The sequence below is a fragment of the Macrobrachium nipponense genome, chromosome 25 (assembly GCF_015104395.2).
Source record: "Macrobrachium nipponense isolate FS-2020 chromosome 25, ASM1510439v2, whole genome shotgun sequence".
Lineage (NCBI taxonomy): Eukaryota > Metazoa > Arthropoda > Malacostraca > Decapoda > Palaemonidae > Macrobrachium > Macrobrachium nipponense.
The window spans coordinates 68,619,174-68,646,211 of NC_087214.1; the positions used below are offsets into that span (position 1 = coordinate 68,619,174).

The 27,038-nt window shown below is 36.8% G+C and overlaps 2 protein-coding genes across 11 annotated transcripts in view; one reads left to right on the forward strand and one right to left on the reverse strand.

Moving 5' to 3' along the window:
- The window catches only part of LOC135199505 (THO complex subunit 2-like), a 608,436-nt gene that overhangs the window by 391,141 nt on the left and 190,257 nt on the right, over window positions 1–27,038 (reverse strand). The gene's annotated exons all lie outside the window — the stretch shown is intronic.
- LOC135198939 (solute carrier family 22 member 6-like) lies at window positions 1,170–15,910 on the forward strand. Its single transcript, XM_064226858.1, has 7 exons — window positions 1,170–1,180; window positions 1,519–1,663; window positions 2,579–2,868; window positions 3,590–3,762; window positions 9,324–9,382; window positions 12,870–12,989; window positions 15,707–15,910. The coding sequence occupies exons 1-7, from the start codon at window positions 1,170–1,172 to the stop codon at window positions 15,908–15,910; spliced, it is 1,002 nt and encodes a 333-aa protein (XP_064082928.1).

Consider the following 27,038-nt stretch of genomic DNA (forward strand, 5'->3'; position numbering starts at 1 on the left):
AATTAGATCAAAAGTTTAAAGGCTTAAAAAGAAAAGTGGACTTGATTGGTACATGAAACTGAAGGGTGCCTATTACATTAACAGAAACTAACAAACAAAGTGGCATAAAACTGGCCATATGAATGAATGACTTGTTTTTGTTACTTATAAGACTGTACCAACAGTACAAAGGCTCCAGATTATACACAAAAGTATTTGAACTTAATCCAACTGTTATTTTGTCACTAATGTAGAAATTCCAGATCTTATCTGGGATAAAGAGATACAATGTAAGTGAATCAGTGTTCGACACCTTCTCTTTTATTTCTGAAAAGCTTTATCATTCTCTCATTCAGATATGGTCGACGATGGTCCATAAGAGCTGGTTCTGTGTTTACAGCAGGCTTCACCATAGTGTTGTTGATTTCACCATGGTTGTGGCTCATCATGTTGGCTAGATTTCTCTTAGGTATATTTAATGCAATCCTGAATGGCAACGCTTTCATGATCTGTAAGTAGCTCCTTTTTGGTTGCACTCATTCTACATCCAATTGAATCATTAATTTATACTTAAATTTAATTTAAGTCTGTGTGGGAAGAAGTGATTCTGTTACTTTCAATTTCATCAGAAACTCATTTTTGCTATTTACTTGTCCTCTTTTCTTTGTTTCATTTCACAATTACTTTTCAGCTGCAGTAATATATTAATGGCTTCATTCCAGTTGTGCTTTTGTGAAGTCTTATTCTTTCAGAATAACAACCAGAATTTTGTCTAGTTAAGTTTGAGAGATTTCTGGCAACTTTTAGGACCATTAATACACAATTACTTTGAAGGGTGTATAAAACGAGGTTCTCTTTTACAGCCATGGAAGTGTGCAGCCCAAGTATGCGACCGATTGTAGGTATCTTATATAGCTTGCCTTATGCCTTGATGGTAATAGGCCTATCTGGGTTAGCTTATTGGATCAGAGAATGGCGTCTGCTTCAAGCTGCAACCTCTTGGCCTTGTCTACTACTTCTAGTGCTCGTGTGGTGAGGAAATCCCGGTCTGTTGACTTGCCCTAACCATGTCAATAGTTGAAAAAACATATTTTATAATTAAAGAATTTGGTCTCTTGACCCACAGTACTTGTTGGTTGGTTTAGAGTAAGCTGGACCTATGCCAGCATAGTTCCTTTCACTAAGGTGACATGAAAGCATGGTAAGATGCAAAAGAGATGGATAGATTTAATGTGGACCTCCAGACTGGACAACTAACAGATATAATCCACATTAGCCTTGTCTCTGGTAGAGGGTACTGGCGTAGCAAAAAATTGACTGAAACTTGCTACCTGGCAGGTGAATAAATGAAATGAGGAGTTGCTTCCTCAGTATCAGTCCCAAAATTTGCTTAATTACCTTTTAGGTACCATTCTTTGAAATGACAGATTTATTTCACCACTTCTGTCACTAACTTCAAAACTGTAATAGCTTAAAATCTGTTATAACAAGTGCTGAAATTATTTTATGAATTTATAATACACTAATATTCTCTCCTAGTTTCATAGATGAACCTCCTCGGTTGCTCATCGTGAAAGGGCACCTTGAAGAAGCTGTCCAGGTTCTCCAGAGAGCTGTAAGACTCAATCAGCCGAAATTTCCTCAAGATTTGGATGTCAGTGCTTTAGTTCATTCCAAACGTCAGGTAAGGTCATGCTCATCATCCTGATAATTCATTTACTACTGATTTTATGGATTTTTATCAAGAATCCTGATGTCTACTTTTGTTTGCAAGATATTGATGTAATCCTCTAATGCCTATTTTTTCTCTGAAGTGAATATACTAAACTGTATTATGAATTCAATCATTACAAAATATGACTTTAGGTACTGTAAGCATTAGTACATTGGTGTACAACAGTGGCTTCTTTTGAAGAGCACGTATTGTCGTGTAACTTCGAATAACAGTCTTATACTCACTAGTGAATACATGACTTTTAATACTTTACTACTCAACCTTCGTCTTGTTAGACAAAATTTATATGATAATATTCTTTTTATTGACAGCCTTATTATTTATAACGCTTACTGTCAGTTCAATACTTTCTTCAAAACAATATCAGTGCTTTCTTAGCATCTGCATTTCATTCAGAATACGACAAGTTATTACATTATTTTCTACAGCATCAAATATTCCACATTTTGATTCCCACCTGCTTTTTGTACGCACTTGCATATACGTATAGTGTGGTTTTCCTACCATGAATCAAATATCTATTTTACCTGGGAATTCAAAGAGTTAACTTTCCTTTGAGAATATTATTTCTGCTCTTCTCATGGCTGTAAAACCATGAACTTTGTCACATAAGCTACAATATTTTAAGGCATATTAACTACACTCAGTTATCTTAATTCAAGGACGTTTCTATTGCATAAAAACTGCTGCTCTTTTCCAGCAAATAAATCTTCCAGGATGCATGATACCATCATCTCTCTCCATACCTCCCTCAGTATGCATGACTGGTGTATGTTTATCTACATCTATCTTAAATAAACATTGACCTATTTTCCCACCGACATTATAATTTGAATTCTTATATTGTAATTTATTAAATTTCAGAGACAAAATGGGAAGACGACTCAAATCACCCAGAAAGACAGCGCCCCATCACTCCACTTACCCTCAGGCAACACTCTAGACTCATTTTCAGCAACCGGGACAAACAAAATGAGCCTAAACAAATCAGACAATTATTTAGATCTTGATGATGGCATTGGCCCATGGTGGGCAGGACCTGTGGCTCTTGTGAGAACTAAAATCATGGCGAAAGTGACTCTGGGACTAAGTGGCATGGTTCTTCTGCAAGGAGTTGTGTACTTGGGATTGCCATTGAGCTCACGTTCTTTCAAGTGAGTGAATTGCTATGATTTCATCGTGGACTTTAGTGTTTACTCTTATCATTACTGCTTCAGTCTTACCTCTAAACTTTGATCACGGATTGACTGTATTGAAGGACAGATTAAATCAATCAAGCCACAACGAGTCACATTTACAAGTTCTCATAAGGCTATTTCAGAGAAACCATTCTCAAATGAAGGACTGGAATTCAGAAAAGGCAGGGGCTTTAGAAGTCATGTGGAAGAAAACTAAAGTCAAAAGCAATACAACTGAGAACCAATGGGATACTGATGAGAAGTTTTAGTATTTACACCGTAGAAAATCCAGTTAAGAAGCTTTGTAATGTTTCTCCTTTATCTACAATTTTCGTAATAAAAGTACCGCACATCTATATTTTCACTAATAATGTTTTCTACTAATCATTGTTTTCCCTACAAATGTTTCCAGTATCACAGATCCAATGGCAGACTTCTTAAAAACCTGAATGTCATAAATGCTTTTTTGCCAAGTAGTGGTCAAATTATCTTTAAATTTCTCTCCTTGATCCCACACTGATATATGGTGTAGGAAAGCTTACCCAACAGTATTAGGAAATCTAGATGTTTAATCGTTCATGCTTGGCTATTGTATTCCCAAAGATCAGGTAAATATGACCAGTGGGTTTTGAACATGCTTCTCATACTAATTTCATGTGTCTACGACCATCTGAATGCATTGTTTTTGTGGCCACAGGTCTCCTTTCCTCTACATTGCCTTGCTTGGGGCCTTGGAGATCCCTCTTTGCATCCTGGCAGGCCCAGTTACAAGACGGTTTGGAAGGAAACCGATCCTCAGCACCTGTCTAACCAGCTGTGGAATTCTTCTTATTTTAACTGCAGCCCTCTTGCTAGCAGGCATCAAGGACGGTAATTTGACTGCGGCTCTTTGTGCTTTATAAAATCAGGCAATTTCTTAATTCTAAGCAAAAAAACTAAAAATTCAAAGTCAAAAGCTTGTCAACAGGATCTATTTTTAAAAAACAAATCTTATTTTTTTTTTGGAAATGACAAAATGTTTAGACTAATATTTTTATGGTATCACAGCTACAGAAATATAAACGTTTACCCTTTCACCAAAAAGTGAATATTACCTTTCACTACAAGGTGAATTTTCAGCTTACATTAATTAAAGTTTTACACCTCAACTCAGGGCTTTTGATTAATGTTAAATACTTATGAATAGTACTCATGAATAAATAAAAAAAACTGTGCACACATACACTATCCATACTAACATTTATTGCTCTCTTGTAAAGACATTTTGAAATCTGTCATTGGTCCCTGCAGCTAATTTTCTTCATTACCAATCTGCATCGTATAACCCACAAACATCGGCCACTTCACTCTACATAGCACATAATACATCTCAACCCACAATTTTGTACCTACATCCACAGTCCTTGGACTTTTGAATCACTCCATCTAGAAAGACATCACAGTGATGGAGATCTAATGCACTTATCTATCTCAAACCCATTTATACACCAAACCAGTCACTGTCCCTCCTAGAAATTCAAACATTAGCTTCACTTCTACCACAAACGTTTTGGGCTCTTAACAATTTATCTTGCATACATTACATCTTGAGCACCCTCAACATTGCCTCTATTAATCTTATCATAAGCTTTTTCTAGGTCCATGTACACCACATACAAACTTTTCCTTATACTTTAAAAACTGCCACATACATGACTCAAAACAAAAATTGTCCATATATTTCATTGTATAAGTCGCGTTTCAAAGGGCAATATTTTAGTGTCAAAATTAGGGGTAGACTTATATGGCAGGAATAAAATGTAATTGTGCCATTAACATCATCATACCTAAAACTGCTACTGAATTTGACCTAAGGTCTGTGTTAACACTCATCATATTTCTGAGACTTGAAAATTTCAGATATCTTTCAGTGTTAACCATGATTTCTGACAAGCATATGTTACCAGGGCATTTACATCTAATAAAGTAATCCCCAAATTATCCAAAAAGCCATTACTGAAACTCGACATTATCCAACACACCCAAAGATATATGATATATATAAACTATTAAAAATCTTTAAAAACTGCCCTCCAATGGTTGGCAATGCAGCACGACCTCAAGAAAATGTTGGTAACACTGCCTGACCAGAAAGGGTTTTGGGGGTGGGGGAGGCCTGGAGAGTTTTCCATGGAGCGAGGTCAGTTGGATGGCTTGGTGCTTTTATTATTCCTCCAAGGCTTGGTGGCATCGGAGAGGAGGGGCAGAGAGACGGGGTAGAAAACGGCTCACAGGTGTTGTTTTGGAAGGTGGGTGGAGATGGGGGACAATTTCTATAGGTAGGAGGTGGTAGGTGGTGGGGATGCAGTGTTGGATTGGTGATGAAGGTTAGGTGGACAGGAGAGAGTGGTTAGTAATTGTAGTTTTGCAATTTTGCAAAATCATGTACACAAATATTAGAAAGAACTGAAAAATTAGCGGATATTTTTGCTAGCATTATAGTGAAGAGGCAGCTAAGTTCTACGCTCACTGCTGACAGATAAATTAACTTTCTACTTGCTGTGGTATGAAAGATTTTTTTTCTATTTTTTTATATATTGTGTTTGTGCATGTCATCCTCAATCCATTGATTTTTTTTAATTGCTGAACTCAAAGTCTGCCCCAGTCAAGGGGCTTTGTTACTGTACAGTCAAGCCCAACCAGTAAAGGTTAATTGGTCTCCTCAAGTCCTCAACAGTCACTTCCACAAGGTTTTTCTCAACTATAATACTAATTCAGTCCAAACCTTTATTGTCCAGATCTTCATCCCCACTCAATGAATTCTCACAATACTCACTACTGGACCAGAGTTGTGTTCTCTTCAGACAGTACCCCACCATTTGCATGTTGTATTCTGAGATCTAATTGTTTATTTAACTTCTTTCTTCAGATTTTGTACTCTGTAAAGTGTAATTCATTTCTTACTTATCCCCAAAGTTTATACCATCTTTTTCCCTACTGCTTTCTTGACCTCCTTACCCATCATTCCTCGATCTGCAACTGCATCTCAGACAATCCCTATAATTCTTTTTATTTTATATTCCTACCTTCACAGTGCCACAAACACTCCAAGTTGTCTCTATGACAACATCTGTATATTTTACACTTCAATTTCAACCTGCATGTCTCTAACCTTAGCCCCTTTTACAAGCATTTCCTCATATCATTCCCACTCTTCATTCCTATCACACTGATTTTTCTAGAACCCCTTCTGCTCTAACTTAATTTCTATCTTTTTAAACTTCTACTTCATGACCAAATATTACTCATATATGCTACAACTATTATTCTAACTTCAATTTCTATCTATCTAAACTTTTACTTTACCAAATAATACTCAAATCTGCTCCAACCATTATTCTTTGCACTACTACACTCAGTAAATTAACCTTCGTCTACTCTGTGCTAATACATAATCCAATTACATGCTTCATTATAGCTATCTCTTTCCCTAACAATTTGGTTTTAATATAAGTATTTCTTGTGAATCTTTCTCTTTAGAAACCATGTATTTCCAGCAATCAATCCACTTTCCCAACACATTTCCACAAGAATTTTCCCACTTTCATTTAATTAAGAAACTCCCTGTCTGTTCATAATGCCATTTCCTTATATAGCAAAGCACAAACTGGTACCTAAAGCACTCTTTCACTCTTCCATTTTCCAGTCCTGGCCCATTCACCATTACTGTTAATAATTTTCAACCGATTTCACTCATTCTTGTCCACCAGCAGGGTTCCCTAAAGGCGATAACTCGTGAAGCTTCAAGTTAAACCATCAAAGGAAAGGTTTTATTTGCTGAAAGAAATTTCCTGTTATCTTCAATACTTTTGGAGATATTAGCACTTGAATAGCGTTAGGGTAAGGCCGGGTCGCCAAAAATGAGCACGTTTCCAGTAATAACTTCACTTTGCTCGTAATAAGATTTCTGAACTAACACATCTGCACTCTTTCAGTAATCATCAGTAATCATCCCCGATACTAAAGTCCTAGTTCTTCTAAGCTCTACACCCTTCAGCTACCCACACAGTCAGTTCTTTGTCCTTCCCACTCTTGTACCACACTGCTCTTTCAGCTTTGTATCAATGTGTGTGAAAACAATTAGCTTTCTCTCCTTGAATAAATCAATAGCTGCACTTTATTTCCTCATTACCTATATCATATATTCCCACATTCAAACTCCCAAGATGCAATATTTTTTTTTCCGAATTTTTGGTGAGAGTAGTAAACACTGTGTTTCCTGCCATTTGGTGACTTTCATTCTATGCATGACGGCAAAGTTTTCAATGTTTCCCGTTTTCTCAAAATAGTAATAATGTGGGTTCATCACTACACACACACACAAACAATATAAGTGTATATACATTATACATTATTTATATATATATATATATATATATATATATATATATATATATATATATATATATATATATATATATATATACAGGCAGTCCCTGGTTATCAGCGATCTGGTTTTATGGCACTTGTCTAGCACCATAAAATCAGCGATTTATGGTGCCATAACAGGCCCAGTTCCAGTTATCGGCACCATAAGGCACCAATAATAGAGTTATGACGCAATAACAGACCTAACAGAGGCACCATAAGCGCCATTATGGCACTGTAAATCGCCGAGTTTTGGTTAATGGCGGTTTTCACTTGTCAGCAACCACTGGGAACAGAAACCCCACCAATGAACAGGGACTGCCTGAATACATCCAAATATATATATATATATATATATATTTATATATATATATATATATATATATATATATATATATATATATAGTATATATATATATAATATACTATATATATATATATATATATATATATATATATATACTGCTGGAGTCAGATACCAAAACCAGAAAATAAAGCCAGAAGCCATCGGAGGGGAAACAAAATTAATAAAAGAGGTCACCGAGAGGAAAAAGCTCTCAGACCTGCCTCAGACCCAATCAAGTTCAGAGGTTTTCGCATGTGCGGGGCTCCCCCTTTGTGCCCTGCCCTTGTGTATTCCACCTGGTTGCATCCTGGATCATACCTGATGGTCTTGGGGTGAATTTCCCTTTCTTCATCGGCACCCTTTCAGAAGCAGAAACCGGCGACCAAAGACAGTAAAGTACAGGTTTAATTGGCAGTCACTTTTTCTCTTTTACTGTACTTTTTAATTTTCCATTTCTGTGCTTGTGCAAACATTCATAGCTACCCCTGCTCATCTCCCCCACCAGCTGTGGCTCCCTGTTCTATAAAGCTCATCTAATTCAAGTGCAGTGATTCCCTTGAATGTGATTTACTACACTCTGTTTTTTTCCATCTGTCCATCCGCCTGTGTGTTCTTGCATGTAACACTGCGTCCCGGGCTTTAAATAGTTATGCTATGTCTTAGTTTTAGGTAAATAAAAGGATATCTGGGTGTACATTTGCAACTGAAAAGTGTTTTAATAATTTACTGTATGCGAATTACACCGTTAATATTCGAAATAGGATATTATTTAAAGTTCGGGACGCAGTGTTACCATGCGCAAACACCACAGGCGGATGGACAGATGGAAAAAACAGTATAGTGCCCATTGCTTGAATGGCCTCCCGGTATTAGCAGTTGTTAATAGAGGTAATTCAGTCTTTTCTTGCCCTTTGAGGGAACCCTGAGAACCTAAGATTTATATGAAGCAAGTCCAACTACTTGGCGGCATCATTGCACTTGACCAATCCTTTGTGTGTCGCACATGTGTTTATAGAGCAATACCTTGTGTCAGGTATCCTATTGCCTTCATCCCTGCTTTGAGGGGTGGCTCTTCTTTATCCTAATGCTCTGGGCATACACCCTTACTCGTGTTCCATGATCTCAGCACATGTCGGCAACCCGGCAAGCAGTTGTTCTCTCAGTAATAAGCTGGACCTTGAGAGTTCTAGTATGTTGATTAATTAAGTTGTAAATATATTCACTTTAAATTTGATCCTTAGAGTTTTCCTTACATTTGCCCTTGAAATCTAACTTCGGCCCTAAGCCATAAATGGTTTACAAACTAGACCTCATAAGGCCTTTCTTTTGTTTAAGTCAGATGCGTTTAATCCTTATCTAAGCACGGAGAATCTAGATTTATATATATATATATATATATATATATACTATATATATATATATATATATATATATATATATATATATCGTAGGATGGTAAAAAGGAACCCAATTAAAATTAAAATTTTGCAGTCACACTTACTATTGAAAGTCACCAGATGGTAGGCAACATAATGCCTGCTATTCCCACTGAAAATCTGAGAGAATATATATATATATATATATATATATATATATATATATATATTAATATATATATATATATATATAGATGTTCTGTGTGTGTGTGCATACATATAAATATTACTTTTTTTTCCAGAGAGGGTAATTATGACATTAATTCTGACAGGCTTCCTGTTTGTGGCTACAGCTTATGCAGTAAGTTCGATTGTTGTATTCTGTTTGTAATATGCATGAATCTGAAAAAAATACACCTTTATCTGGGCATGAAGTATAGTATAACTGAAAAGTAACATATGTCCTGCAAATGATCACCCAATTTCTTTCTAGCAAAAGAGTACTTTATAAGTTAAGGAACTTATTCGTTAAATAATTCAAATAAAAAGGTGCTACACTTTATTACACTTACTGGACAGAGAGCATGATTACATTATACATGTAAGTATTTAAGTATGTATGTATATGTATGTATGTATGTATGTATGTTTGTATGTATGTTCCAGCATAACTCTGAAATGCATTGAGCAATTTCAATCAACTTAGTATACATACTACTTACTATCTTCTATAGAAAAGAATACTGTGGAGGCAAGACATGATCCAGCAAGTTGTCAAAAAGAGATTAGAGGCTTTCCATAACCCGACCCCGAGGAACAACACACAAGACAAAGACAAAGGAATAGTGATGTACCATCAGATACCAATACAACAAACACCACGAAGATGAAAGGAAAGCCATCCTTGGTATACTGCGAAGAGGAACCACCCCCCTAGCGCCATATAACAAAATAACAGCAAGGATTTACTGCAAACCAAACCTTACGGCCTCATTGGTAATGAAAAATAGTACGGCCCCATCGACGGAGAAAGAGGCTAAATCTGATATAGCTATTAGTGTCTGTGCTGACGAGCAATGTCAGTCCCCCCAAAAATGCTATATCGGACACACAACCACCACACTCAAACGTCGCATGCAGGCCCACAGAAACCAAGGAGCCATTCATCAGCACTTTGTGGATACCCACAATAAAAAACCATCATTACAAGAACTTCTCACAAACACCAAAATAATACACAAGGACGGCAACTACAACCGTTTATTGATATCAGAAGCTGTCAGCATCGCTATGCAACGCCCCAACCTTAACATCCAACGTGAGGCAGACCGATCCTTGCCCTCATGTAGGAGGCGGCCCTTCAACCGCGTGGAACAAAACCACCACACGCGGACAGGAGCGCAACACTGACATTCAGTGAATTAAACATATATGTAATTAATATATATTTATGTATAATGTGTATATAATGACTTACTTTCAACTTTTTATATAATTTCTGTTGTTAACATATTTATTTATTTGTCTTATTTTATGTTTCACTATAGTCTTTTGTAAATACTTAAAAACTAGGTATCTGGCAATTGTACTACCTTTCCGTCCTCATGACGTCACAAAACGCATGTAGGCTCATATTTTGTATCAGTACGCTTGATAACGTCAATACGTATAGGTTGACGAAACAGCTGTCGCATGTAAAAATACTGGAGTAAATGGAAGAACACCATTATGTGTCCATTAGTAACCTAAACAATGAAGTAAAGAAAATAATTAGAAAATATGAAGCAATTTCAAAAAAGCTGGTTAACAGTGAGAAAGCCATTCTATTAAATGATGTATTATATATATATATATATATATATATATATATATATATATGTACATATATGTATAAATATATATATATATATATATAGATATATATATCTTATATATATATATATTATATATATATATATATATATATATATATATATATATATATATATATATATATTTAGCTATGTGGTACAAACTTTTATTCAGTTGCTATGAAGGAAATGGGTCGATTTCAGTTCTATATATAATAACTTAATTCAAAAGAAGTATTTAAAGCATGTATGTATGTATATATCTATATATATATATCATATATATCTATATAATGTATATGCATGTATATAAATATATATATAATAATATATATGCATGTATATAAATATATATATATATATTATATATATGCATCATATATTATATACATGCTATATATATATATGCATGTATATAATTTGTTGACATAAAATTAATACTTTTAAAACACTATACTATACAGATACACAGATATATACCTATTCTTACGTTTGTGAGATAGTACGGTCCCCAGTTTTATACTGGACATTTTCGTAGTACATTAAAAACTGAGCCACAAATAACCCGTCAATATAGTATTAGCTATACACCCTTAGACAATTTTATTTAAGCGCAACCGCTATGAACAAAATTCGAAACTATGTCTTTTTGGGTTGAAACTTGATGACTGACGTATACAGTCGGCTATTAAGAGAAATAAGGGCTCTCTTGGAGTCGTATATATATTTAGCTATGTGGTACAAACTTTTATTCAGTTGTCATGAAGGAAATGGGTCGATTTCAGTTCTATATATAATAACTTAATTCAAAAGAAGTATTTAAAGTATGTATATATATATATATATATATATATATATATATATATATATATAATATATATATATATATATATATATGTATGTATATAAATATATTATATATATATATATATATATATATATATATTATATGTACTATATATATATATTAATATATATATATATATTATAATATATATATATATATATATACATAATATATATGCATGTATATAAATATATATATATATATAATATATATTATATATATATATATATATATATATATATATATTTTATATACATGCATATATATTATATATATATATATATATATATATATATATATATATATATATATATATATTATATATATATATATATATATATATACATATATATATATATATATATATATATATATATACATACATATATATATATATATATATATATATATATATATATATATACATGCATGCTTTAAATACTTCTTTTGAATCAAGTTATTATATATAGAACTGAAATGAAGCCATTTCCTTCATGAGAACTGAACAGAAGTTTGTACCACATAGCTAAATATATGTACAACTCCAAGAAAGCTCTTATTTCGTCTTAATAGCCGATTGTATACGTCAGTCATCAAGTTTCAACCCAAAAAGACATAGTTTCGAATTTTGTTCATAGCAGTTGCGCTTAAATAAAATTATCTAAGGGTGTATAGCTAATACTATATTGACGGGTTATTTGTGGCTCAGTTTTTTAATGTACTACGAAAATGTCCAGTATAAAACTGGGGACCGTACTATCTCACAAACGTAAGAATAGGTATATATCTGTGTATCTGTATATTAGTATAGTGTTTTAAAAGTATTAATTTTCTGTCAACAAATTTAAGCCATTTCGTGCTGAGAATGATGTATCATGCATGCCAACCATTGTAGGTTACTCTGTTCAGTAATTATAGTTTATGGCTGCTTCTGATTAAAAACTTGCCCATTTATTTCCCCATATGTATGCCACCTGTCATATTCCAGCATTAGTACTTGTAGATAAATATTAGGTTCAACTCAGTTTTTCTGTTTCAGATGAGTTCTCAAAGACTTGGTGAGATTTGCTATATTTCAAAGGTGAAAATTAATTTCTTTTGGTAAACCTCTTACAGGTTCTTTTACGTCTACTTACTTCATATTTTTTCAGGTGAACATCCTATATGCTCCTGAATTATTCCCCACTACCTTAAGACCCTGGGGCACGGCTGCCTTCGTTCTATCTAATTACGCAGGCTTCAGCATCTCTCCCATCATTGTTGATTATGCAGTAAGTTACTGAGATGAACATTTTTGGGCTATTATTGCTTTTGTTTTGTATCTCTGGGATTCTGCACGCTGACCACCTTTGGAAATTTCTTCCTACTTTGGTCTCCCATGGCACCTATACCACCAGCCTTGACATGAACAAAGCCTAAGTCAAAGAGTCCCTTTATACCTGGTCTTTCATTCAAAATTAAGTTATGCTACCCATTTACTGTTGGACAATTCAGTGAGTAGCTAGAAAGAGTAGATGCCCAGACCTCACAAATCCCATATCCATCCTCTATTTTGGAAACCGTATTGGTGTTATAGATTAGTATAACAATTATACTGGACAAAATTTCTGAATTTTTGCAGAGCTCTCCTCACAGGGTGCTGCAAGCCATTGGTACCATCTACAGTACAGTGAACAAGTTGCAATATTGGTGGTATCTCAGTACAATAGAGATAAAAAAAAGTGTTTGCCTTACAGACTGTTTGCAGTCATAAAGTGTTAGCACTTGAGTGAGAAAGTGATCATAAAAAGTCATGACTTGAAAAGGATTGCCAGATATAGAAGGCCTCCTAATATAACTATATGCATGGGGTCGATTTCTCTGTAAGAGTGCAACACAACCAATTTGTCAGAACAAGAGGTTCTTGAATGTCTTTGAACCATTATCAGACTGGTATATCCATGTGATATGTGTAGTTATAGCTCTAATTTTATACATCTTTACTAAATATGACTCATTTAGCATACCTATTCATAGTGTCTGCCTCAGAAAGATCAAATGAGAGTTGCTGTCCTTAAAACCAACGGCATGCTCTCCTATCTGGTATCTCGGGAGGTCAGTGGTTGCCATCAGCTATCCAATTCCCTGCAAGTAGTGGGAAGATAAATCAGAGCAGCTAAGAGTGTGACCAGTTTAGCTTCTGTTGGGGCGACAGATTTGAAATCCTCTCCTGGTCACATAATGGAGCTACAATTGCATGTATTCTCTCTCTGAGAGGTTCCTTAGTATCTGGGAGGCAATCTATCAAGGGAGGCTTATGGTGATAGATTTATTCTTCTCTTTACATTAAATCATTTTATATTTGTTTTTCTAATAATATATTTTTTCAACTGAATAATCTTACTATGATGGGCGTGATGTCTGTCCGTCCATTTGTCATTTAATCACGGCCAAACGGCTGATGGGCATGAAACTTGGCAACGTTGTATTGGGGACCCCTAAGATGTGGGTAGGGGTGAGAAGGGATTCCCTGAAATGGAGCTGGTTCTGCCCGTGAAACGAGGCTAGTATGCCCCGTTAGAACTTAGGTTACTTTTAAGAATTTTCATACATAATTTCTGTATACATATGTTTGCTAGTCTAACTGTAATGGGCGTTATGTCTCCGTCAATCTGTCATTCAATCACAGCCAAACGGTTGGTCTGATGGGCATGAAATTTGGCAGGGTTATAGTAGAGACCCCTAAGATGGCTTATAATGGGGTTTCATCCTACCTTCCCCACCCCCTCACTCCCCAACTAATGGGCACCGTATGTACATTGAGCCTCCTAGAAATACAATTCAAGTTTTACCTGAATTTGTTCTATTTCCGATATTTGCACATTTCCTTTCGATCAAGTACGCAATTTTCGGATCTGTCATGGTTATGTTCACGAGTTGTTATAGCTTCAACCAACGCTATCGTCAACAATGTCAATGAGCACATGATCAACAACTTCCCTGGGACAGCCATGAATATCTCAGTTCAGACACAGTAGCAGATGAAAATTACCACCAGTGTCCACAAGATTTCCTGAACAACTTAAATCCATCAGGACTACCAGTGCACAAAATAACTTTGAAAAAGTACTGTCCGATAATGCTGCTTCGGAATTTCGATCCTGCCAATGGACATTGCAATGGAACAACATTTCAGTGATAGCAATGGGTCCTCACACAGGCAAACGTCTGTTCATTCCTCAGATTCCTCTGATGCCTTCGGATAACCAGTTTCCCTTCCAATTATGGCGAAGGCAGTTTCCCATCCAGCTGGCCTTCTCATTCACTGAAAACACGTCTCAGGGCCAGACTTTGAATTGTGTTGGTGTGTTTCTGCCATCTCCCATGTTTACACATGGCCAACTGTATGTTGCGATGAGCAGGGCAACTGATTCAGCTAACTTGAAACTTAAGTTGTGGACAGACAGATAATATTGTATACAAAGAGATTTTGCAGTGTAAACATCATCTCTATGTGTTATGTAATAAAAGGCATAAACACAGATAGTCTCCGGGTTATATGTCCTTGTGCCAAGTCTCCAGGTAATCTTGTGAAAATAAGGTTGATGTAAATCTGGCACCCGTCCGTGTTTTTAAAATGAAAGTGAAGATGATGCATGATAGTCGGAGCAGTTTTCATTAATCATTTTGGTAAAGGCAAATTGTCATTGAGGTTCAAGATGAAGGAAGGATGATTATAATTTGTAAGGTAAGTAGTATAGTAATGTGAATAATTCTTTTATGGTAAAGGCAAATTGCCATTGGGAGATGATGGAAGGATAATTTGTAATGTAAGTAGTATAGTAATGTGAATAATTATCTTATCTCTGAACATAACAAACGTGTTGTTTGTGTTTCATTTTATTTGCAAATATTATCATTCTAATTTCTTATTCAATGCCTGATTTTCACTACTGTCCATTTATCAGTTACATCTATTGAAGCTTTGCTTATATGACAACTCCTACAGGAAGACCTCATATGGGTTCCTCCTGCAGTGATGGGGGCCTGTTCCATCGTCTCTGGATCACTGCTGTTCCTTTTGCCAGAGACAAATGGCCGAAGCCTTCCAGAAACTTTTGCGGACCTACACAGGGCGCGGGAAGAAGAAAGGAACTTGAAGTTGAACATCTATAAGAAAGAAAGCCGTAGCCCCAATTACCTGCTAGATTGACCGATTCCTTTGGAAAGGTGATTGTTAATGCTACTCACGTGAATTGACTGGAGTGACGCATATTTTGTTTCCATCTTGCTGTGAAGTTCTTCGGTAATTTATGAGCAATTCAGATATTTATAGTCGTAGTCATTATTTATCACGTTTTGTCCATTAACATCATGGAGTTTGAATCATTATCGTCATCATCATCATCAGCAGCAGCAGACAATTCTCAAAACATCTTCAATTACATATATAACTAAATGATCTTGTTTCACCGTGTAACAAAGAGATTGAGATCCACATGTTTAGTGGGCATAATGACTAAATATTCAAAGATGTATAAAAAATAAAATTAATGCTGCACTTTCGTAATTTTTTCCATCTCTGTCATAGTCATAGAATATAATGTGAATAAAAAAACAGCAAATGGGGCTGCGCCATCCCATTCCCTTTTACTGAATTTTAATTAATTCCAGTTCTTCTAGATTAAGTTGAAAACAGAAATGCAGAAACTACAATTGCACGGCTAATTTGAGCAAGCTACACGGCTTAGAAATGGCTTACGCTTTGCTGACTTAACCAAACATGATTTAATATTACTAATGAAGTTGAACTCAACTAAACTAAGGTGAGCTGAGGTGTGCTGATCTAAGCTACATAGACTCTCAAATGGTGAAGTTCTGAAAGCTCCTGCACAGTATCTGTGGCCTATATTGTGCACTGTATCTAACTGCTTTGGTTTTGATTTAGAATGTAATGGAACTGAATATGGATTTTAGGCACGGCAATGAAATTATAGTGACAAAGTTATGAAAGACTGATTAAAACAGTTTCATGAATATTTCAGTAAAACGCAGTAATTCAGTAAATATGTATATGAGATATCTATGTAATCATGGAATTTAAAAAATAAAACTGTTTTAATTACAATGAAACAAAATCAAAGCATTAGACAATTAAATCATACTATTGTAGAGTTCAATAAAACCACACAGATTCATCTTTTATTAAAAAAAAAAAACCTTTCATCTTGCATGTATACCACTGGATAATGGGTGTCAACATTGGGACCCAGTAGGTCTCCAATACTTTTGCCTGCCAGCCCACTTCTTTGAAATGCTAGCAGATGTTATAACAGACTACTAATATATGTCCAATACTGAGAAAAGAATTGCAATGCACACAGACTGGTTCAGGTCCTCCCTCTAAAAGGAATCCAAGGGTTAATTCAGTATGACCAATTATTAATCAGGATAGGGATAAAATCTGTTTTACACTTACAGAGATAGCCTGATGGCCATTGTTTGTCAACACTAGGGAAGACAAAAGTGTTTCCTGTTTATCCTTAACATATGATCAAATGTTATGTGGTATAGAATGTAATGACAACTCTTGTAATTACATCTCTTGCTGCTTTATCAGCAAGTTCATATTCTTGGTTATCTACATGATTAGGTACCCCGCACAACTGGACAGATTTAATTTTTGAGGCTAGTATACATAATCATTCCTGGATTTACTGAACAATAGGGTGAGAGGAATTGTTTTCACTGAAGGCCATTACTGCACTGAACAAATCTGAATGGACAGTAAATTTACCACATTGTAAGGCAGATGCTACCTCAAGAGATTGGCTAAGGCTGTTGGCTCTGCTGCTTTGCTGTAAAAGTAGGTCTGTCAGACAATCTACTGACACATGAACAATCACCATGAACAACTGCACAACCAACTCCATTAGATGCTTTAGAACCGCCAGTATATAGTTTCACAGAATCTGAATGTAGTTGATCATACTTAAAAAATCTTGTCTTTGCTTCTTGATCAGGGAGTGATTTCTTAAGAGTGCCATTTTGCTGCACACTGATGGTTTGGGAGTCAACCAAGGAGACAACTTAGGGCAGCAAGTCTCCACAATCTAACATTTTTCTATCAACAGATTTCAATTGTAATATTATGACTCACAGGTTTTGGAAGCCTTAACACCTTCAAATATGTGGGGTTCACATTGTTTTAGAACATTCGTAGTGGGATTTAAAGCTTAACTATTTAATTTCATCATATATCTCAACCCCAACTTCCCATGTCACAAGTCTCAGGGTAGTTCATCAGTGTCAACATATAGTATATTTTCAAGAGATGGTGTCTTGAAAGCTCCAGAGCTTTCAAGACTTCAGCATGATGAAATGCATCCAACACTTTAAGTTTGGTAGCACATGCTAATGAGTGTATCTGGAAACCATAATTGTATTACAGTGAGAGCAATTTCACCTATAATCTCAAATTATCAATATGACTAGACTAGGTTAACTTGCTATCAAAAGTCATTCCTTATCATAGGGAATGGGAGTATCTTTCAATTTAAAGTTTATCATAGGGAATGGGGGTATCTTTAAACTCAAAGTTTGGAACAGTTTCCTTATGAGTACTCCTAGTGAATCAAACAGCCACTATTTTAGGAGGAGAAAATCTGAAACCATTTTCATAATTACATTTACCAGTTGCATTAAGTGTCCTTTGCAAATAATTACATACAGAAGCAGCATCATAAACTGTAATATAGATGGCAGAGTCGTCAACAAACAATGAAGCCTTTACTAGGGGAGATATAATTTTGACTATACTATCAATAGCTACAGCAAAACAAGTATGGCTAGCCTGAGTCATCCTTGGAACTTGTGAGAGAAGTAAACCTCACAAGACTACCCCACCAAACAGTAGCAGCCTTACCCAACACTTCCACCTGCCAATCAAAGAGTTCCTGAGCTTAGTTGATGCAGTGCACACTGCCGACCAGACGATGGAACCCACACAGCCACCAACAGCACCACCACCACCATGACAGGCCTAGCGTTCACCCAACAAGAATCTGACAGCTACCCAAGCAACTCATTGAGTGGAAGACCAAGCAGGAAAAAGACGAACCTCCAGATTTAAATTGCTATTTCCACTGGAGATTCGGAAACAAGCCAAGAAGTGTAACAAAGGTTGCCTGGTTTAATGAAACATGCAAGAGGGTTGCACTCGCAACTCAACCAATAATGTCATTGGTGAGCAGACCACTGCCTCACAAGAGAAGCTGCGCCTACCCATGGCGGTCTTTCTTCTAAGTATGAACGAAGGGGCTCCTCGTGCTTTTTTATCAGAGATGAGAGGTCTGACATGGAGTTCCTCATGGACACCGAAGCATGCAGGTCATTTGTCCCAGCCAGTCGAAACAAATGTTTCAACCCCACTCCCCCCCTACCAGCCTCCACGTGTAAACCACCTGCAGAGCAACACTCATGATGTATGGAAGGCAGGAGATGAATGTGTCTTTCCAAGGGAAAGACTACAAATGGACTTCATAATGTCTGACATTATGATAGTTTTGTTAGAGGCAGATTTCCTTAACCATACAACCTGCTAGTGGATGTAGCATCAACTGATCCCGAGAACAACTCAAACATCATCTCCTCAACAGCCATGCAGACGTACCACTACCACCATCAACGAAGCAGCAGAAACAACAAATATGCCCAATTGCAGCAGCCACCCCACCACCAGAAACACTCCATCTCATACAAGAATAACAAGAAGTATTCAAAGACAACCTGCAGCAAGTCTTGTCCAAACCAGCAAAACTTGGCATCTAGCACCATATGGAAACCAAAGGACCTCCAATCCACTCACATTTTAGACATTTGGCCACAGAGAAGCTCCCCTAAGTCAAGTGTTCAGAGAGATGGAAGAAGCAGGGATATGCATTACCCTTTCACACGGTACCAAAATCTGATGGAACGTGGTGCCCATGTGGAGAATACCGGAGACTGAGTGTCAAAACAAAGCCAGACAGATACCCATTGCCAAATATACCAGACATAACCATCCAAATGAACACAGCAAAGATCTTCACCACAATAAACCTGCTAAAGATATATTTCCAAGTCATAGTAGCAAAGGAAGATATTGAGAAGAATGTGATCATCAGCCCCTTCGGCACCTACACATTCAACACAGCTGTTTCAGCCTTCGAACGACAGGAAACATTTCAAAGACTGATGAACAAACTGTTCAGCAACCTTCCATTCTGCATGGTGCTACAGATACTTAAAGAAAATGGACTCATAGTTAGGGAAGACAAATTTGAATGGGCATAGAAAATGGTAGAATTCCTGGGACACCAAGTGAGCCCAGAAGGCATTAAACCCCTACAGAAAAAGTGAAAGCAATCACTGACTTCCCAAAATCAACAATTAAATCAGTGCAAGAATATTCAGACTTAATCAATTATCACAGTTTCAAACCTAAAATTGCTAAAATAATGAGTCCCATAAAAAAGCATAAAAAATTAATATGGTCAGAAAATCAAGATAAAGCATTTCCCCTAGCGAAACAAGCAATAACCTCTGGAATCATATTAATCTTTCCTCTACCCCATAGGCCCCTCAAATTGACAATGCAAGTAACACGGCGATGGGCACCATACACGAGCAAGACAGATGATGGTCATCGCCCACTGTTGTTCCTCAGCAAGAAGCTAACCGCAGTAAAACAAATATGTACTCCACTTTCGACAGGGAGCTCCTAGCAGTCTACAAAGCCTTCCGCCACATGCTCAAGGGGCGAAAATTTGTAGTGCAGACAGACCATCAACCATTAGTACACACCTTCATGAAATCAGCAGATGCATGGTCAGTGTGGCAACAACGGCATCTGTCAGCTATAGCTGAATGCTCCTGCACCATCAAGTACTTGAAAGGTTCAGCAAACACTGTGGCAGACGCACTATCAAGAGACTGCGTCAACACCATCCAGCTCGGGATAGCCTGTCCCAAAATAGCAAAAACCCAAAGAGATGACGTGGACCCACAGTGACTGCGGTGGGACAACCCCACCCTTACATGGAGTGACCGGTCAATCAACAATAGAGACACAACCATCGCCCACCAAATGAGTACAGTATGCCCTTGTCCTTACTTGCCAAAAGGCCTAAAAACAAAAGCCTTCACACTCGCCCACAACCTGTTCCACCCATCAGGCTGATCAACTGCCTGAATCATAGAAGAGCAGTACATTTGGTGGAGGATGAAAAAGGATGCAAAAACTTGACAAGAGAATGCATCGCTTGGTAGACATCCAAAATCCCAAGGCAGGTCAAGAGCAGGATAGGGGAGTTTAACACAACACACCGCCAACTTACCCACATCCACGTCAACATAGTGGGACCCCTACCCACTTCCAAGGGGTATAGATACCTATTACCATCATATACATACAGGAATACCAGGTGGCCAGAAGCAATACCAATATGACAACAGATGGCAGAAAGCTGCATGAAAACCCTCATTGAATAGGTCAGTAGGCATGGAGATCCCCAGATTATCTCCAGTGACAGGGGAGCCCACTTCATGTCCACCCTATGAAATGCCCTCACAGACAGTCTGCGGACAAAAATTAACACACATGACAGCCTACAACCCAGAAGTTAACAGCATCACCGAGAGGCTACATAGCTCGTTAAAAACATCACTCAACACCAGATGCCAAGGCAGGAGCTGGAGAAAGGAGTTACCACGGGTCCTACTGGCCTGAGAATGACACCACATGCAGCATTCAACACATCTCCAGCATAAGTCCTATACAGTCAAGCACTAACATTGCCAGCACGTGCCTTTCAAGACCAAAGAAGCCCAACATTACCATCTGACACCCATAATCAATAGAAAAGATAATACCAGTGAAGAAGATTTGCCAAACGACCAGAAATGCGTACATCCCCATCGAACTTCAGAACACAAAATATGCATTCATACAGGTATAAATGCACACAGAATCCCACCTCTCCCTAGCATACTCGGGACCATACATCATCCAGAGACAACTCAAGACATACCAGATGACAGTGGATGGCAGAACAACATGGGTTCCCATTGATCGTCTGAAACCAACATGCATACCAAACACTGACCTGCAAACATAGGCCTCTCCAAGGGTGTGGAGGGGGAGTCCTGTAGAGTCCATACGTGGACCCAACACACCTTCATCATGCCAGCCATTAATCCTACAACAATGACCCTGTGCACCAACACACAGGCAAAAGAAACACAGCATCTCTCATACATCTTTTGTACATATATCTGCTTTATTATTACTGTCATATTCAATGTATTTTCATCATCATATGCATTGCACTGTCAGCTTTCCAGCCATTTGAATATTAACTTCAGTCCTGTATCATGTATTGATTTATATGTATATTTCCATCTGTCAACAAACAAAAGTGATTGTGTTTAATCCCTGTTTCTACTTGCCTGATATTAGGCGTTACATTTCTGCTTGCAAGAGCCCTTGATCTGTGTGTATGTTCTCTGAATAAATTAGTAAGCTGTGAACTCAGACTCTTGCTCACAACCTTCGTTGTAGTATTATAAGCTTTTTCAAGGTCAAAGACAACTAAATACCTGGTAAAGATCAGTAACCCCTTTGGGATCTGAGTTGATAATCTGTATTTACACTAATCTGCAATTCACCATTTCTTCAAAGAACTTACACACAGAACTCATAAGTGACAGAGGTCTGTTGCTAGTGGGGTGACGTGGAAGAGGTCTCTTGATAGAGACAACAATGGCAATCTTCCCAGAAGGAGAAAAAATTTTAGTCTCCCATAATGTACTAATGATTTTAAAGAAACCACTTAGCAAGGTCTGCAAAGTGTTTAAGCAAATGATAATGAATGATTTTACTATCAGATGTTGAATCATATGATGACGAAAAATTAGCTTTAAAGTTTTGCAATTTCGATATTCAAAATTTTAAGGAAGGTGAATCCGAGATACAGTAATCATAAGCTTCTCTAAGGGGCTCTAAGGACTCAAAATCCCGGGAAAAATGAGTCATCAAGGTATTTAGTCCTATCTACTTCCTGTACCTTCCATTTAAGATTAAAAGGGGATATTTTTCACAACTAAGTCAAGAGGAAAATGATCACTACCATGCCAAAATTCAACAGCCCATTAAAGTCCAACTGGACAGATAACTAATTCTCAAGTCTATACCACAAGCGTCATTGGTATAAATATTATGAAATGGCATTCATCTGTTATGAAAAGTAAGGTAAGTTTTACCAGACCACTGAGCTGATTAACAGCTTTTTAGGGCTGGCCCAAAGGATTAGATATTTTTATGTGGCTAAGAACCAATTGGTTATTTAGCAACAGGACCTACAGCTTATTGTGGTAGCCGAACCACATCGCGAAATGAATTTCTATCACTAGAAATAAACTCCTCTGATTTCAAGGTGGCAGTGCAGGGAATCTAACAAAGACCCTGAGATCTGTAGTCGAGCACGTAACCGATGCCTCCAACGAAGATCTGCTATGGATGACCTCATCAACGATCTTTCATCCCACAATGGGTTACAGGAATTTAAATCCACAAGCAGAAAGACTGCTTAAATATCACTGAAAAGTATATCTGGATCGAGGGGGCGAATAAAGGGACGAAATTGTTGTCTCATGATCGAAACATTACAAGTAATTGGATATCCGCAAGTCTCTTGAGCCTAGAAATAAGGAAATTTGAATCTTTAAGTCCTTCTGAAGAAATTTGTGGCTTCTCTCGCATACCTGGTTCATTTAAATAAGATATTGATTTATTTATCAGTCTTCTTAATCTTATAACAAGACTTTGGAACCTTTTAATTATTTTATAAGTAACAGAAGTAATTTCATATTCTTTACCTTGTGGAAGGGAGGGCAGAGTTTTTCCAGAGGAATAATCTTTTCGGATATTGCTGGTCTGAACCTGATAAGGCCTACCAATAGCAAGGCTTAGGCCATCAAACAACTCTGCAGCCAGAGATGGCAATGTCAGAGAGAAAATATCATGATCTGAATGAGTAGTCTTGTGAGATCTTTCTAATCCTTTTGGCCTCTGGTGAAGAAACATCCTTGGGGGATTTACCAAAATTCTGATTATCATTAGAACTTATAGTCTCTGCATCAGTAGTACTTGGGTGGGAAATGGGGTCGGATAGTATTACCCTGATTTAGCCTAATCTCACGGAATTTCTTCCTAAACTCTCCCTCAGTCTTCCCATATCTCTTTAACAATGATCTTTTTAAACTATCATACATAGGGCTTCTTCATAAGGCATGCTATGGAAAACAACTTACAAACCCAAACTTGTAGGGAATGAACTTAATCAAACAGCCTACTCATCCCTATGGTAGCTTGGCTTTATGAAAATCTTTCAAATCTTTTTTGTGAAGTGTCGCTGTCATCAACTTCTCCAGCAGATCCTGGTCATTTTGGTTTATACTGACTATATCAATTAATATTAGTGTTCATTAATGGTTCTTCTACTTGTGCCATGAGACTAAATATTTGAAGTTCATGTTCCCACTGGTTTTCAGCTTATTGTCTCACAAATTCTCTTGCTATCTCTTCATAACCACTCTGTCTTTCAACTTCCTGTCTCCATCTTTCAGGTTATTTTTTGTTCTTTCGCCTTTCTTTCTCTCTCCTGTCGCTCTGCACAGGCTAAATTTAGCTACTTAACTTTTACGACAACACAAAAAAATCACACCAAATCCCTACCACAACTTAAATCTTGGCAACTTCCGTTGATAATGTTACATTGTGAGAAAAGAAGGCCTTGTGGTGGTGGTGGCGGCCTTTTAGACTTGTAATAGTGTGATTAGAACACTGAATATTTCAATTGTGGTGGTAGTGACGTTATGAAAAAAATGGTGTGATTAGAACACTGAATAAAAATAAAGAGTAAAAATTTAATCACAAACCAAAATACGATTTTCTCTTTTCTAATCTTAACTCATAGAACTGGCTTGACATTACTCGACAGGGTGTCTTGTCTTTAGAATGGCTCCTTGCTTCTAATCAGTACTAAAATAATTTCTTTAAATTGTAACATGGGGTTTTCCTGTGCTTGAGATATCCAGGGCTTCCTTGTGTGGTCCAGGACTTTTTGGAGAATATTTTATGGCAGAGGACATTTTGGTGTATGTTTTTTGGCAGAGGACATTTTGGCGTATGTTTTTTGGCTTTGCACACAAACTTTTTGGGAGGATAATATATACATTAAAAAAAATGTTACCTTTTGCTTATTGGGTAGGAGTACATCAATAACAGGATGAACTCCTCCAAGTTCCTTGGACAATATAACATGCACTTGCAAAAACAATGGCAGTGCTAGATTAAAAGTTCTGTCCGCGTACCATGTGTCAAAATCACGTTAAATTTCTTGAACACAAGTTTTCCTTCCAAAAGCTAAAATTCTGTTAGATGATGGGCCACTGTCAGCAATCAAGAATTCTTATTCGCTTTCTGCACAGGCTTTATAAATTTTGTATTGGTCTGGAATTACAAGACCTAAGAGATTTGTTGGATTTGTGGGGGCCTGTTGCATTTCATTGTTTTCTTCTAATAGTTCTTTCTATGGTATGGTTCCATAAGCTGCCTCAGACGCTTTACTAAGCAGTGGTTGAAAAGAGTCGAAGTATTCTCTAAGTCTAAGATTTCCGTTGTTCTGTGTTTTGCGATGCTTTTAATTCTAGCAACTTCAACTGATACTGCTGAGGGACCGTGACATTGCTGGTTAATAGCATTGATCACTTTTCCATTTTTTGTGTAGATTCTTCCTTTTGCAAACATTTTTGTTTCACATCACCAAAGCATGATGGAATGACCACGTGCACTACATTGTCAATTACGTAAATATATCCATTATATGCAAAATTCTCTTTTCCTCTTTTGCTTAAAATACAAAAGAGACACAAAACAGGGAGTGGAAAAGAAATACCGAAGTAATCGAAGTAGTTTAAATCTAATGGTCATTTAGTTTAACAACTAAATAACCTAACATTTGCTATCACTAGAAAGGCTGTCTTTAAATTTTGTTTTTGTATGCAATGAGAGTCATATAACTGTTGTTTTGTTTAAAAGCTAAAAAATCTCAAATTAGATAGAAAGGCTGTTAGATAGAAACACCTTTAAACATCAAGTTATTGACACGCGGCAAATACAATAATACGCCAAAGTGTCCTTTGCCGAAAAACTTCCATGCCAAAAAGAACTTGCCAGAAAGTCAAATTCCATTCCATGAGCCTGCTGTCTGTTTGCTCTCTCTTCTCTTTGCTTTCTCATCCTCCTTAACCAGTACATAAAATTTCCCAATTCTCAGTTTTGGTATACACTTGTATTAAAAGGGAAAGTAACTGTGGAGGAAGTGTGCAGAATATTTTTCCCTGTGAATTGTACTTGTATTAAGTAAATCGTGCTTTACCTCTTGGGTTTGGAAATTAATATAAGAACAGCAGCACTTATCACCATTTACACATATCTAAAGTGGTAAAATGCCAGGGACAAAAATCAGCAGTGATAGTACAAGTGGAGATGATTGCCAAGGTAGGCTTACCCAAATTTTGGTAGACATGTGCTCCCAGTGTAGGAAGAAAGTAGGTAGGTCGCAAAGGCAGAAATATGTGACAAGTCATGAATGGTTCCATTCGAGTTGCGCACCATCACAAATGAGCATTTGTTGACAAACAGAAAGCAGTGAGAGAACATAACTTAGGGAAGAACAAGATACTAAAATACAAACAACTAAGATAGAAAGAACTGATGAAACACTTTTTTGGCAGTAATATTTTATCAAAGCATTGGATATAAGGTGAAAGTTGGCCAATGCATATTTTATGACCATACCTAATTTTTACAAGTATTAGTTAGTACCTAAGTTTGATAGTCTTGATATTTATAAAGTAAAATGAAATTGCCAATGCCAGAACCAAGAAAATCATTGACAAGGATCCAAAAACCATTTTTGACATACATAATATGACGCCATGAGGCCTCGCCCATCCACCAGGTAGGCAGTAAGTCACCAACACAGTCTAGGCTTCAACAAATTCGATAATGGCTAGCGGGATAGGGAATTGTCCTCCCCATGGTTGCGAGACCACATTTGTGCTACAACTTTTTATACAAGTGAGAAGACCCGTGGCAAGATTTACTATATATAGCGTGAATAGGTAATTTTCTCTATGATGGGTAATAGTTACTTGGCAACACTCATCTCTTTCTGCAGAAAATAGAAGACTATAGTGTCAAAACCTGAGGTAAAACAAAATGGATTGTCTTTTAG

What these genes read in the sequence shown, in the direction of transcription:
- LOC135198939 (XM_064226858.1), top strand. An exon ending in TTGAGCTCACGTTCTTTCAA is followed by an intron (nt 2,869 to 3,589) that starts GTGAGTGAATTG and finishes TTGTGGCCACAG; the next exon opens with GTCTCCTTTCCTCTACATTG. An exon ending in CCATCATTGTTGATTATGCA is followed by an intron (nt 12,990 to 15,706) that starts GTAAGTTACTGA and finishes CAACTCCTACAG; the next exon opens with GAAGACCTCATATGGGTTCC.